This window comes from Aspergillus sydowii (genome assembly GCF_001890705.1).
Source record: "Aspergillus sydowii CBS 593.65 unplaced genomic scaffold ASPSYscaffold_3, whole genome shotgun sequence".
In the NCBI taxonomy this organism is placed as follows: domain Eukaryota; kingdom Fungi; phylum Ascomycota; class Eurotiomycetes; order Eurotiales; family Aspergillaceae; genus Aspergillus; species Aspergillus sydowii.
Genome location: NW_024467861.1, coordinates 2,477,610 through 2,491,523, shown reverse-complemented (window position 1 = coordinate 2,491,523; position 13,914 = coordinate 2,477,610). Strand labels below are relative to the sequence as shown.

The 13,914-nt window shown below is 50.0% G+C and overlaps 6 protein-coding genes across 6 annotated transcripts; 3 read left to right on the top strand and 3 right to left on the bottom strand.

The window, feature by feature from the left end:
• Positions 1-155: 155 nt before the first annotated feature.
• Positions 156-2,949, bottom strand: ASPSYDRAFT_29744 (SANT/Myb-like DNA-binding domain-containing protein; the record flags this gene model as incomplete). The annotated part of the gene is made up of 4 exons (XM_040844683.1): positions 156-252; positions 317-1,324; positions 1,370-2,597; positions 2,775-2,949. 4 exons carry the CDS (start codon positions 2,947-2,949, stop codon positions 156-158), a joined length of 2,508 nt encoding a protein of 835 aa, XP_040705054.1.
• Positions 2,950-3,315: 366 nt separating this feature from the next.
• On the top strand, positions 3,316-4,684 carry ASPSYDRAFT_43162 (cupin domain-containing protein). The gene has a single exon (XM_040846598.1). It carries the CDS (start codon positions 3,765-3,767, stop codon positions 4,311-4,313), a length of 549 nt encoding a protein of 182 aa, XP_040705053.1. The 5' UTR covers positions 3,316-3,764; the 3' UTR covers positions 4,314-4,684.
• Positions 4,685-4,963: 279 nt separating this feature from the next.
• Positions 4,964-6,639, bottom strand: ASPSYDRAFT_56599 (TMEM165/GDT1 family protein; the record flags this gene model as incomplete). The annotated part of the gene is made up of 3 exons (XM_040849242.1): positions 4,964-5,031; positions 5,084-5,972; positions 6,031-6,639. 3 exons carry the CDS (start codon positions 6,637-6,639, stop codon positions 4,964-4,966), a joined length of 1,566 nt encoding a protein of 521 aa, XP_040705052.1.
• A 1,691-nt stretch (positions 6,640-8,330) lies between these two features.
• ASPSYDRAFT_87798 (uncharacterized protein) lies at positions 8,331-9,266 on the top strand (the record flags this gene model as incomplete). The annotated part of the gene is made up of 1 exon (XM_040851903.1): positions 8,331-9,266. The coding sequence occupies one exon, from the start codon at positions 8,331-8,333 to the stop codon at positions 9,264-9,266; it is 936 nt and encodes a 311-aa protein (XP_040705051.1).
• A 313-nt stretch (positions 9,267-9,579) lies between these two features.
• Positions 9,580-11,314, top strand: ASPSYDRAFT_808758 (cupredoxin domain-containing protein). Its single transcript, XM_040851065.1, has 3 exons — positions 9,580-10,233; positions 10,326-10,394; positions 10,469-11,314. Exons 1-3 carry the CDS (start codon positions 9,892-9,894, stop codon positions 11,189-11,191), a joined length of 1,134 nt encoding a protein of 377 aa, XP_040705050.1. The 5' UTR covers positions 9,580-9,891; the 3' UTR covers positions 11,192-11,314.
• A 122-nt stretch (positions 11,315-11,436) lies between these two features.
• Positions 11,437-12,999, bottom strand: ASPSYDRAFT_29739 (uncharacterized protein; the record flags this gene model as incomplete). The annotated part of the gene is made up of 1 exon (XM_040844682.1): positions 11,437-12,999. One exon carries the CDS (start codon positions 12,997-12,999, stop codon positions 11,437-11,439), a length of 1,563 nt encoding a protein of 520 aa, XP_040705049.1.
• Between the last annotated feature and the right edge of the window lie 915 nt (positions 13,000-13,914).

The following is a 13,914-nucleotide window of genomic DNA, read 5'->3' as shown; positions in this document are numbered from 1 at the left end:
TTCATAAAACGAGAATAATAAGCGTAGTAAGTCATAACGTCAACATGGTTGGGGTAATTTGGTGCTAAAAGAAACCCGAAGAAAACAAAAAGAATAACCGCCCGAAGAAAAAAGGTATCAAAATGGTCCAATGCATCATTCATTCGTAATATCCATCATCGAGGTACAACAATCCCGCGCGCTTCAAGCCTCTCATAATCTTTTCTCTTCATCGTCACGGGCTGAAGGTACGGAGGAATTTCAATTCCGTCACTGCATTATGTCAATAACTAAGTCCAAATTGAAACCATGCTGCGCAATAAAGGAAAGCACTTACCGATAATATGCAATCTTGATATTCCGAGCACGGTCCTTGAGCGCCCCCTGGTCTCGTCCTTCAATTTTCGCTTCGCCCTTTCTCGGCGGTTGTGCGTCGTTCTGTCTCTCGATCACTGCCCAGCGGGTGGAGTGATCTTTTATCAAACGCAGAAGTCTGTTGTCTTCCTCTTCAGTCCAGCGTACTCTAGTTGTGGGTGGATATTCCCTGGTGGTGGGCTGGGAGCTGGGTGGCACAGTCCGTTGTCTTGGAGCTTCTGGACTGGGCGCTTCTTCTTCGTTGGTGTCCGCATTGGCGTCATCTTGGGTTTCTGGTTCCTCCACCCGTGCTCGCTTGCGTCTCGATTCTTGTGGTTTCTCCGCTCGTCGGCCCTCGAGATCAACCGAGCGTCTGTCGTAATCAAAGTGGCTTGGACCAGCTTCGGGCTCAGACTCGGATGATCGTCGTGCACGCTTGCGAGATGCACGCTCTTCAACGCGTCTCACCGCGCCCTCAGACTCACTGTCTCGGATCGGAGAAACTCGCGCAGCATCTTGTTGCCGGTCAATAAACCGTGTAGCAACACTACGGCCGGGTCCGGTCTTGGTTGCTTCCCATATGCGTGTCCTTTCATCTGAGCTTTGATTCCTGGTACCAGATTCCTGACTCCAAGGCGCTGTGCTCCTGGGGACGGGGGCAGGACTGCGGGACCTCTCTATTTGAGGGTCCTCGTTCCCGATGGAGAGTTGTGAGTCGTCCCCGAAAGTGATGTCCTCTTCGGGACCCAAAGTAGGAGAGACATCGTCGAAAGACTGTGGAATACTATGCGGTACATTTTGCTGGGCTGGGCGGTTCAAGGCCAGGTCCGAAGAGCTTCGTTGACGACTGGTGGTAGGCTGCTCGTTCACTGTTCGCGAGACTGGTTGGACAATGTCGGATTGTCGGCGGTTTTCAGACGTCTCAACCCCAGCACGGAGGTGCTCCCGTCTCTGTGTAATGCGTTGAATAGAGAGGGCGTTCAAGTATGAGCTGCAAAACGTTAGAAGAGTTGGCATATCTGGGATGATTACTTACGGTCTCGAAGACCGTCTTCGCTCCGTATCGGTTTGGACAGCTGGCGATTTAGGTTGTTGTTGTTGCTGCTCCTCCTCCTCTGGCAGACCAGTAACTTCCTGTTCAACGCTCTGCTGTTGTGAGGTCTCTAATTCGTCCTCTTGAGTCTCACCGTTCAGCTGCGTTTCCGAACCCCCCACTGTGCTGGCAAAGCTAGGGTGTTTTGAATTAAAAAATGCGTCGTGAACTTCTTGCGCAGTCATGCGCATTTGCAATACCTCATCGATTTCTTCTGTTCTCTTGCGGATCCACATTGCTGCTTGAAGGGCAAACCTTTTCCAAAGATATGAATTTCGCAATTCCTCAACATCAATGCCATCCTCCGTCTCTGATAGAAGGATCTCGCTTAGATGTTTTCGAACAGGATCTTCATATTGTTCGGGAAGTGTGCCATCAGAACCACCAAGGTTTGGTAGATTAAATCCACGCAGCGGAGATTTACGAGACAATCCTGTGAAGAAGCACATTCTGATAGCGCTCTTGGCGCTGAACCCAGGCTTACCCTGATTTTCTTCCAATTGCAGAATCAGGGACTGCGTTCGAATTTGTAAAGCAAGCTCAAAGGTCTCTTTCTCCAAAGAACTTTCGCCGGGCGCTTTTTCTTGCCCAGTTCCAACCAGGCCGATCATAAAGGGCAGAGGGAATAGATTCTCGATGTTCTGTATTGCCTGCCTCTGGGAGTTTGTACTAGTACCGGCCAGAAGTATCTCAACTGCAAAGCGTGCGCAGTTAGCCAATTGCAGGATGGGGTCTGGTCCCCAGTCACTGAACTCGCCCCGCCTGCCCCCAAGGGTAGAGGCAAATATATGACCAATGTCTCCAACATCAAGGTAGGTCTGACTGCCGAAGTGCTTTATTTCGTTATCCAGGTCTGTCGTTAAGCGACGAAGGCGTCTACTTTGGGTGTTTCTGGGATCACTGAGCGTTTTGGCTTTATTCACGATCACTACCGGAGTCGCCGTTCTCGGAGCGAGGAACTCCAGGACCCTTTTGCCCACTCGCTCAAGATCAGGAATAACCTCAATCATCATTTCCGGGTCAAGGTCCATTTCCGACTCAAGCTGGACAAAGGTTGTTCCCGAAATGTTCGTGGTGTCGCCCGGGGATTCCGGGATGGTTGAACTTCCATAGTGGGCGACCGTTTTCCTCGGAGATTTGAACGGGGATTCCTCAACGACAGGAGGGAGGGCTATCCAGTGTCAGACCGAACGATGATGAGCCAAAGGTAAATACAAAAGAGATTGAAAGAATAATAAGTGCAAATGAGAGAAACGTGAGAAGTAGTAGACTTGGGGAAGTGCCAAGAAATAACCCGATCGGGAAGCAGACTTGGTAAACAACTTGTTCAGCCTGAACTGCCACATACCCTTGCTTTGCTCTCGCTTGCCATGGCCATCTGTTGGATTTACCTCCTTGGAGCCTATGCGGGTTTCTTCGAGCTCGCGACTTTGACTTCTTGTAACGCGTTTGCGACTCGGAGACGCTTGCGGCTGCGAGAAGAGATTTTGCCGCGACCGTGACCGCGAGTGTCCCCCCAACATGATGTAGGCGGCAAATCGGTAGGAGGTCTATATACTACATATGTATAGATGCTAGTGCCGGAAGATGATCGGTTCACATAGATTTTCGATGAATCGCAATGTACCACGATGAAAATGTTCGATGGTCGATAAAAACCGAGGATTGGAAGATGGCAAGTTCAGAACGCATTTGGCTGCCAGGGAAAAAAAGGGGTGGCTGATCTAATGTTAGGTTGTCTTGGCAGTTCGCAGCTTTCGGTGATAAACAGGGTTAGTAAAAAAAAAAATTAGTAATCATCACTAACCCCAACCCTAACCTTACCCCTAATCCTATCCCTAACCCAAAGGTAGACAACTACCGGGACGCCAAACCATATACTCCATACTGACTCAAGGTGCCACTAAGTGTGTTTGGCCGCAAACAAATCTCGATATATCTAGTCCGAACCGAGTCAGTCGACGCTCGACAGCCTACAAGATGAATGCACATGACTGAAACCATCCTTTCCGACATGCTCGGCTCGACAGTACAATATTGGGGGCGCCGGACGATTAGACGCGCGAAAAGAGACGACCATTTCCAATATTATACTTGCCATATCATGGGAAATGGCCAAATTTGGAGAGCTCGGATGCCCGGGAAAGTTAATTTGGCTGAAAACGAAAGATTTCCATGGATCGAAGGATGGATGTGACTCGTCTCACTGTGGCTGCTTACCCGTCTCAGCGTCGCTGCCACCTAATAATCGGCGAGACTCAACTAATGTTGAGCAAATTCTCGTTTATATAAGCAAGGTTTAAATAAAGTGGCTCCTTGTCTCCAGGGATTTGCGAAGATGTTATATACACCGATCCATCCACAAGGAACAGTTGAAATTCGTCGCCATCACTACAACCGCGCGCAGTACAAAATCAAGCCAAAGACAATGGCAATTACACATACAGCCCAGGACGTCATTACAACGCTGAACCTCGCACCCCATCCAGAGAAGGGCTACTACATCGAGACATACCGAGACGCAAATAAATCACCCGAAGGTCGCGCAAACAGCACTTACATCTACTACCTCCTCGATGGCGAGTCCGGAGTCTCGCACTGGCACCGTGTGCTCGACGCCGTCGAGGTCTGGCATTATTACGCTGGTGCATCGCTGCGACTCTCGCTATCATGGGACGATGGCGAACCTGTTCGCGATCTCGTTCTCGGCCCGGACATTTGGCAAAATGAGAGGCCGCAGATTGTTGTTGAGCGCGGAGAATGGCAGCATGCACTGTCTTTAGGGAACTGGACTCTTGTGGGTTGCTCGGTTGCGCCTGGGTTTGAATTTGGGAGCTTTGAGATGGCGGATCCAGGTTGGGAGCCAAGGGGTGCAGCGAAGAAATGATCTGTGGGAACGATCCTGGTAATAATACGTAGACATGAGGAGGAACCTTGAAAGTTTGCGACAAAAGCACCCGCCAGACAGCGGGATGCAAGTGAGATGGAGTGGCGGGCATGGACTGCCTGGATGGGGTCGACATGTGAATTATTTGCCGTAATGCTGAAACCTCGACTACTGCAATCTTGATGTCTTTTTGTAGCATTCAACTCTACTTGTAGCCTTTCAAAGTCATTCCACATTTAAATTACGGAATGGCGGACAGCAACAAGGAGGAGCACAAGGTTGTGTGATCTCGCGTATTCGGATTGGAGTCGTCGGATTGTATTGGAAGTGAGATCAGGCGTCCAATATTGACTTGACGAAGAGCGAAGAGGGCTTGCGTATTAGCGGCGTGCAAGACATCAGGCAGTGATGAATAGAGGCCCTAGTCCTAGAATGCTTAAGTGGAAAGCATAGATGACGCCATCGCTTATTATCAACGAGATGCGATATGAAGAACGTAGCCTTTCAGAACTCAATAGGCAATTCCCCCCTTTTATATATATATAGCTGGCAAGGTGACGGTATACAATTCGCTAGAAGATCCCAATTCCCATACTTTACAATAAAATAGTATCTAATGCACATGGTACGATTCACCAAGACGAACAACCTTAGAAAAAGGCTTCCAGCAAATAGATGGCACCGAAAACTAAGAACGCCACGGCACCACCAAGCGTCACTTCAAATGATTAGCCAAATGTTCCTTTGAATTAATTGGCGGAGATACATACCAACACGCATGCTGACTTTACCAGCAATAGCACTACCTCCAATGACTGCTGCAGCTGTGCAAATACCATGCCCAGCGATTGCACCGACAGTGACAAATCCATAATCCTGTCCTGCGGCCATCGCAATGGTTGCGATTTGGCTGCGATCACCCCATTCGCCAAGGAACGTCATGACAAATGTTTGCACCCATGCGGGACTGAGAAGAAGAGAGAACAAGTTGTTCATGCCAACAAGAAGGTCATTCCACCGTCGACTAGGACTAGGTGACGATTCGCGTGAAGAAGAGGACGATAGACTCTCCGGTGGCGAGGGAAGGCGATTCGCAGATGAGCGGGGTTTACGACCCAGGCGTCCAGACTCTAACGCATGAGGTGTTACGGAGGAACGGCGGCGGTCCATTCGTAGTTGCTCGTGTTCTTTCTCTTCCAGCTCCATTTCGACTTCCCTCATCTCCTCGCCCACTCCCTCGTCAGGTGACATTTCCCGGCCTTCTTTCAGCATCTTTGCACCGAAAATGAAGAACAACACCGCTGCCAGAAATTTCGTGAAGGTCTTGGGGATCAACGAAGGAACAGCATGTCCAAGAATGGCGGAGAGCACGGTCATGGCAATCAGCGCAGAGAATGCGGCAGAGAAAACTAGAAGTCGGGGATGTCTCATCGCCATAAGAGCGGCCACAAGGAACGTCTTGTCGCCGATCTCCGAGACAACGATCATGGTAAAAGAGAAAAGGAGTGAATGGAACGCGTCACTCTCTCCCTCTGGAAGTCCATCACCAACGCCCACCGAAGAGCTTTCTTTCTCAAGGCCGACCGGGCTATCTTTGGTAGTAGTAGGTGATTTGGGAAGCGGAATGTCGTGCGGTTTATTCGGTAAATCTGCGGGTTTCTGTAAAATCGGAACCAGTTAGTTTGAGGTCATTTTAGAAGCGGAGTGGACACAGTACCTCGAGAACACCGAGAGTCGAGTCGGTGCCAGAACCCTTTGTGTCCTTTGCGCCAGTATCATCTCCCGTCGTGGGAAGCCTTTGCTCTTCACTATGTGGTAGCGGAGGCGCCTCCTTGGGGCTATCCGGAGATTTGTCCGCGGTATACGCGTTGCCGTTGGGCTTTCCAGACACACCATTTTCTGTTCCCCGAGTACCTTCTTTCGGGGTTGCCCTGTTGCGGTCGTCCATCACACCGTCATTCGAATAGGGGATGGGTTGCCCATCAGAATCCCAGTGCTCTGCGGACTTCGTGTCTCGTCGGGGTTGTTCCTCCACTGACGGCACCATGCCTGATTTCTTGCGGTCCCGTTCCGCATTTGTTTCTACCCATGGGCCAGCGTGGGGTCTGCCATCTCTGCCGTCAACGGGGGCGTCCTGCGTCCCTTTTGGAGATGCCTTGGGAATGAGTCCGTCGAGATCCGGGACAATTGCGTTGGACCCAGAGGCGTCGCGCTCCACAGCGGCATATTCCTTGATGTTTTCATTGTTTGAAGTTGGGTCTGCGAGTGCGGCCGTGATCGCAGGTAGCAGCAGGAGGATAGCGGGACATGAGATGCCGAGCTTCATTATTGCGTATATTGTTGATCGTAAAAAGAGGGAGACGGAGCAGTAGGCGGATTGAAAGAGGGAATGTAAATTATTGTAAGCGATATTAAAAATCCATATAAAGCGTTAAGAGAAATGGAATTCCCGATCGGCTGAGGTGATTTGAATGGATTCGAGGCGTTTAACAATTAAGCCACGGCGGCGAAATGAACGAGTATTAATATAAATAGAAGGAAGATTTGTATAAGCCAACAAACCTGTTCATGAGGCCGATCAGCAGGGAAAAAAAAAGAAAAAACAAGAGAAATTGAGCTGGAAAAGGAGGTGGGAAGAAATTGGAACGAGTGACGACCGCGTTATGGGCTGGAAATACCAGGTGGACGCTTTTCCGCCGCAAAGGGGCAATTTCAAGGTCACGTGCACGACTGCCGCTTGCAGGTAGAGCCCAGCAGTGCAACCCTCCACTTCTTTGCGGCCATATGGTCACAGTGGAATCTCGATCTGCCGATGCTGGATTCTGGGGCCCCAATCATGGGGACGAGAATGTGGTTTAATACTGTGAGCCGGATTAGCAACTGCGCCGACCCTGCCACTCGCTAAGTTCCCAAAACAGCAGATGATGAGAAGACGACGGGACCTACAGAGTTCGTAGTGTTACTACAGTTCTCGTGACATACTCAAACCCTTGTAGCGGTCGTGGACTCGTGTATCTTCACTCTGGATAAACCAACTATGTTGAAGCGGGCTTTGGTGTAGAACCTGAAGGTGAAAGTGAGAGCGATTCAGATGGCATAGATGAGTATAAGCTGGCCTGAGCGTTGGTTAGTCTATGCCATTCATACTGTGCATTGAGATGAGGGAATCCCTCATGCACTTACGATGCACAGACGCAGGAAAGCCTGGCAATTTCGAATTTACTCTATTCTGCTCCTATTGACATGAGATCCAGCCTTCGCTTGGGCCTCAACGTTGTGGTCAAGACAATAGGTAGCTTCAAACAATAGGAATATTCACCGTGCCGTTCAGCCTCCTGGTTCTCTTCTTGTTAACTATGTTCAACGTCTTGTACTTAACTTGGAAATACCCTTGCTACGAGGGAATCTCTCCTCTCTTCAAACGTCCTCGATCCAACTCAACGTGCCCTTCCAGAAGTCCCTTCCCCAAACTTCTCCTCCATTATTGGCCACTTGCATGAGCTTTGTCATTGCGCACCTTTTCAGTGTTGGGCTCTCCTTCTTTTCAAAACCGTTTCATCAATGCCCTCTTCCCCAACTCTTGCCGCTGAAAATGGCGGAGACTGAAACTAAGCCCGTGACCTTGGTGCCAACGCATGAGCAGGAAACCGGAAACCTTCTGGCTTGTTTGAAAAGGCGAGTATTATTGATTGGACATCGAGAGTGACGTTAACACCGGCTACAGCTATTATCGTAGTTCGAAGTTTACGGACATGACAATCATAACCCCTGGATAAAAACTCAGGGCCCACAAGCTGGTGCTGTGCAGCCAGTCGCTCTCGAGAGTCGAGTGGTTAGCAGCGAGGACCCACACGTGATTCTATGGTTGCACGCTAGCCCAGGAAGGGTAGCGTGGATCGCCCGCTGGCGGAAGCAAGCGAAACTCCCGGGCCCCGCCTGAGTAACACTTTCTCTTTCCATCACTCGTGGATGCTTGCCTCTTCATACTCCAAGTTTCCCATCACCACCTTCTCAATCATGAATCTCATAGAACCCATATCTAATGGATCCCAGACTCCGTCGTCTGAAATTTCATACTTTGAGTCCTCAGTTGATATTGAAATCGATCCTTTTACACAACTTACCAAGGATAGGCCACGGGAGATCTTCACTACAAACAAGAGCCTAAAAAGGTCCCTGGGGTTTCTCCATCAAGCGCTTCTGGAAAACCAAACTCAAGATCAGTATCTTATTATCACGTCTGTGCCCACTGACCAATTTGCGAAACTCAGTGATGATAGGTCTTCTGTCAGCAAATATTGTCGATTCACCTTCAATACAGAAACAGGAATCTTAGTAGCAAAAGTCATGCCAAGTCCCGCGCACGAGCTGGCAATAAGGTCGTTTGACATCTTGATATCTCTAGAGCTGCGTTCGATGAATATATACAGTGAGATGAGACCTCTGGGTTCTTCGACCATTACAGTCGGTGCATGGAAGAAGGAGCCTGATTGTTCTTGGGCTCCCGCTTCGGCGAGCACAAACCCGACCTTTGTTGTTGAAATAGGCTTGTCAGAAACACAGCGACGGCTAGCTATTGACGCACATGGTTGGCTTGAAACTTCCTCATGTGTGAAACTCGTGGTTACAATCAGTATCAAACGTGAAACCCCTGAGATTATATTGCGCCGCTGGGAACTTATGCCGTGGACATACGGTATCACTACAGGATCATCCTCTCCGGCCGCGCGTTGTACTGAAATCCTCTCGTTATCTCGAACTAATAATACGACACTAGTCACCGGAAAATCATACATGAATAACACGACTACCACTACCACACAGTTGACTCTGCCCTTCAACAAAATGATCAATCGTGCTCCTTACAACTCCCTGGAGCGAGACCTAATCATCCAAGAGCATGAGTTAATAAGTTTTGCCGAGAGTATATGGAGTGAGCAAAGACTTTTGTAATATGTTGCCAGGCGCGAACTTGAGCTGGCACACACAGAGAGAGGCGGGGTCTCGCAATTGCAGGCTCAAGTGAATAAGGCTTACTTATGACTGATTGCGAGTGGCTTTAAAACAGTCAGATGAGCATACTCCTTTGTTGCATAGCGGGTGGAATGACTGCACTTTAGTATGAATGCTGTATTGATGTTTGGAGAGCATTCACTGAGTTCGCTGTTATATTATATTGACACGCTCTTGAAGCTATTCGTTGCTGAGGAGAGATATGTTGAAGAGTTTGTATGCCACTGCGAGTCGGGACCTTTAACGTGAAGATGAGACCTGCCTGGCCTGTCCTTTATATCAGTCACCACGAATTATTATGAGTTGCTGCCGCTTTGTCTTCACATCACCCAATCTAAACCCAGTGAACTTGATCCCGGTGGCTTCATTCAACTCCATGGGCTGTCGTCGACCAGACACAGGCCAGTGGTTCTTTGTCCAGCTGACACAGGATGGCTGCATTGCCGACTGTGTGACTAGCCTGTTCTTTTATCCTTCGCTGCACATCATTTCAAATACTGTGTCATTCTCTCCTTTCAACCTACTCCCACAACCATAGAGGACATCACCCTATCTGGTACCAGCCATGTCCAACAATACAAGCACAAAATCATCACCACCGACAACATCAAAGCCCACCAGCACTACGACGGCATCGTCAGCCGCAAAAACCCACACAATCAAAGTTGGTCCCAAGGAGGCTCCGCATGAATACATTCCCCATGAAGTGGACGCCGAGGTCGGTGACTTGATCGTCTTTCAATTCTACCCGCGCAACCACTCCGTTGTCCAGGCTGACTGGAGGGCTCCATGTGTGCCAGCCGATGGCGACTATTTCTTTTCCGGCATCAAGAATGACTTCAACGAGGTAAATGGACAGGTTTCTGGAGTGTTGCCCACTTGGAATTGGACGGTTCCACGAGCAGAGGTATTTTGCTATACGCCCCTTTCTCCCCACACTTTCCCATTAAATCACTTTATCGTATCGTGCTGAGCTGACCCGATTTGTCTCTGCGGTAGCCAATTTTCTTCTACTGTACTGCCATAGACTCATGCAACGGAAATGGCATGGTCGGCGTCATCAACCCAGTACCTCCCTTTCTTTCTTTCTCCCTTATCCTAGCTTACTCCCCCACCACCAAATCAAAACTAACATAGTTCAGACCACGCAGAAATCCTATCAGTCCCAGAAAAAAGCCGCCCTCGATGCCCCTTACATGCTCTTCCCGGGTGAGTCCATGCCGGCAGAAGGCGACTCCGGCACCACCGCCACACATAACCCGTCCGAAACCACATCGAACGCACACGTTGCTTCCTCAAACAAGCTCGGCGGCGGCGCAATAGCAGGCATCGTCATTGGAGCTGTGGCCTTCGTGGCAGTTCTCTGCGCTCTCATCTACTTCTTCGCCCGAAACCAGGCGTACAAGAAATTCTTCTCTCACTCCTACGAAGGTGCCTCCACAAGCGAAGGCCGCACTGCGCAATGGGCACTTTCCGCCTCCGCAGCCACTGCCGGCGCCGGTACTGGGAAGAGCGAGGTCGATACTACGACCAGTAGCACCGGCGTCCCGCGAAACCTGAGTACGAGCGTGCGTGGAGCTTCGCCTGTCAGTGACCCTGGTGGGTTTGGGCCTGGGCTAATGAAAGGACCGATATTCGCCCCGATGGACCAGAATCTAGCCCAGGCACAAAGCGGGCTTTATTCACCTCCTGAGGGTGGGTATGGAATTTCGAGCCCGTTGGGTTCGCAGAGGCAGGGTAGCCCACTGCTACAGCCTGGGCAGCAACAGCAGCCCTATTGGATATGGGATCAGAGTACCCTGCCGCGTCATCTGGTTGGGAGGACGGGAGGACCAACAGAGTTGGAGGCGGAGACACCGAAATGATATGGCTCTTTGCAGATGTTCTTTTTCTTTTTCATGTTCAAGCATTAATCATGGCATGAATATCTAGCTAGATCTAATTTTAGGTTTAACCTGTCGGCTGGGTGGAGATATCAGATATCCGCCTGTGCATTGATTGAAAATTTAAGCGAGGTACATGTCATTGAGATGAAGAAGAGAATGTTATTAGTTAAAGATGAAATTCAATATTGATTGTATCGTAATTTAAACCACTTGTATTGGCGTTCTCAGTTCAGCTCCTCTTTCGAAGAGAGCTGCGCGAGACCCGGTAATTCGTGCTCCAGGTCTTCATCGTCAAGCATTTTAGGGTTTAGAGACAGAGACCCCTTTGGCACAAAGGTGGCTGCCAGTACAAGGGCCGCAACCACGGTAAACTGCACGCTACCCACATTCCGTATTGCCTCAAAGATATTACCATTGCCATCTGTCCCCCCGGTCTCCTCGTAGACGTGATCGATATAGCTGCCAAGTATAGGAGAGGTTATCGCGTAAAGAACGATATAGGTGGAGTAAAGGAATGCCATTACGGCACCTAGAGAGGAGACGTTCCGGGTTTTGGATTCGACTCGGGCAAGTGATGCTTGTATATAGGCTGCCAACGACACGTCGCCGGCGGCCCACCCGAAAGAGATCGGTAGAAATGTGGCGGCAGCAATCCACGCCATCGAAACATTGTGTTGCTCAGGCCGCCAGTATGGCAAATACCATGTTATGAGAAGCAGGATTGCATCCAGTCGAAGCCAGGGAATCGGCGTTGCCACCGTGTCGGTAAAGAGGATCACAAACAGCGCGCCAAAAAGCTCGCCCAGGTTCGAGCCACCAACTATGATCTGCGACCAAGCTGCGTTTCCGAGATAGCGACGGGCGATAGCGGGAGCTATACTGTTCTCGAGATACCGATGGGCGTACAAGGCGATTGAGTATCCGGGCAGCAGCCAGAGAAACTTTCGAGAGGTAAACAGTAGTCTGGCTCCGGTCCAAATGGACTCCAGGAAGAGCCAGAATCCGACGACGACGGCCTGAATATATGGTGGTTGATCTTCGAGGACTTCGGTTCGTTGACTTTGGAACCCATGATCGGTGAGGAAGAACCAACCCACGGCCGCCAGCGCAAAACAAATGGGAGTAATGAGAAAAGAGTAGTTATTTCCGAAGTAGGGAATAAGAGCCAAAGCGGTGCAGAAAGCACCACTAGTCCCAGCCACTTCGTAGAATATATGCACCAAAGCATCCACCTGGCGCAATTTCTGGACATTTCCGCCGACCAGGTCCCGAGGAATAACACGGCGAATCAATTCCACCATCCCGTAAGCGATCCCAGCAACGCAGTAGACGGGGATGATGCCATCGGTATTGTATTCGCCGTAGTAATGAAAGTCATGTTCAGGGTGCTTTTTGCGGAAGGCTGGCGGGCAAAACCTACCGCCTGTGCTAGCATCGATAATGAGAAGTAGAGCGCTGAGAAGGCCAAAGACGAGCACGGCACCCGCCAAAACGAGTCGGGAAGGGAACCTCCGAATAAGCGGGGCGATCAGGATAGACCCGACACATTGACAGGCCTGATTTAGGCCCACCATGAGTCCAACTCGTTCGAAGGTTTTGGGTGTGGTGCCGGAAACCCAAGCATCGTTATCGTATCGATTAGTTGCGAGAGTCACGATAGACCCATTGAATGCCTCCAGACCAAACTTGTACATCATAATCCCCAGAATATATATGGTTATGTTGCGCCTCTCCGTGGGAGAAAATAGGCGCCAATTGTGCTTGATTGCATTGTAGGAGGGTGCCATAACAGTGATTGCCCCATAGTAGTTTTATCACAAAAGGACTCGTAATGATCACTCAGGGGCCGGGGCAAGGATGCAATATAAATAATAAGTGGCCATGGACGCCCGTGCTGCCGGAGTTGCAACGCTCGAATAGACATCCTGATAACTGACTCGGCAGCAATCGTCCTCCTGTAATCGCACCACAGCCCATCTGACAGGGAGCTTGGTGGGCCATGGCGCGAACTACAGGAGCAAATCCAACCCCGAATTTCAGACACGTTGGGTCTGGATAATGGCGGGCGCAGGGGTTCATGGCGTCAAAGCCTCGCTTGGGGAGAAAAAGAAAGCAAATAGAGCCGTGGAATCCGTCTGGAAGCTCTTGGAAGCCAGGGATACGTCCTTGTCATCGGGATTGATGGAGGAATCGAAGCCCTTTAAAGATGCACGTGGTGGGTCCCTCTATATTTGGTTAGAGCAATCACATAATCATGTGTGGGCCCCAAAAGCACAGGACAACGCCAAGATCGTTCCTTGCGGCCTCAGGAAACAACTTCTGGAATGTGCCGGTGGTTAACGATGAACACGCAGAAAGGCCCTCCGATCTCGAGTGCTATCCTTGAATAATTGATGACCAGAATTCCACCCCAGACCAGTGTCGGATTGGCTGATTGCTGTTGTTCCCACAACATTCTGTACACAGTGTCAGTGCTATCGGTCATTTGTTTCCCTCCAAGGCTCATGACGACGGTCTGAACTCGGACATCTGAGTCTCTCCGTCATATTCTTTGAGAGCGGTTCCCTCAGACCATTCATCATGAAATGACCGCCCACCCTGGAGTTCCCTAGTAATAGCTTGGAGAAACCCAGATCGCGTCAGAAGGTCAACTGAGTCGGAAAAATACGCTTGGCAATTGCCCCAATGTGAAGACTGTGGAG

What these genes read in the sequence shown, in the direction of transcription:
- ASPSYDRAFT_43162 (XM_040846598.1), top strand. Translation starts at nt 3,765, where the DNA reads ATGTTATATACACCGATCCATCCACAAGGAACAGTTGAAATTCGTCGC.
- ASPSYDRAFT_808758 (XM_040851065.1), top strand. Translation starts at nt 9,892, where the DNA reads ATGTCCAACAATACAAGCACAAAATCATCACCACCGACAACATCAAAG. An exon ending in GGACGGTTCCACGAGCAGAG is followed by an intron (nt 10,234 to 10,325) that starts GTATTTTGCTAT and finishes TCTCTGCGGTAG; the next exon opens with CCAATTTTCTTCTACTGTAC. An exon ending in TGGTCGGCGTCATCAACCCA is followed by an intron (nt 10,395 to 10,468) that starts GTACCTCCCTTT and finishes AACATAGTTCAG; the next exon opens with ACCACGCAGAAATCCTATCA.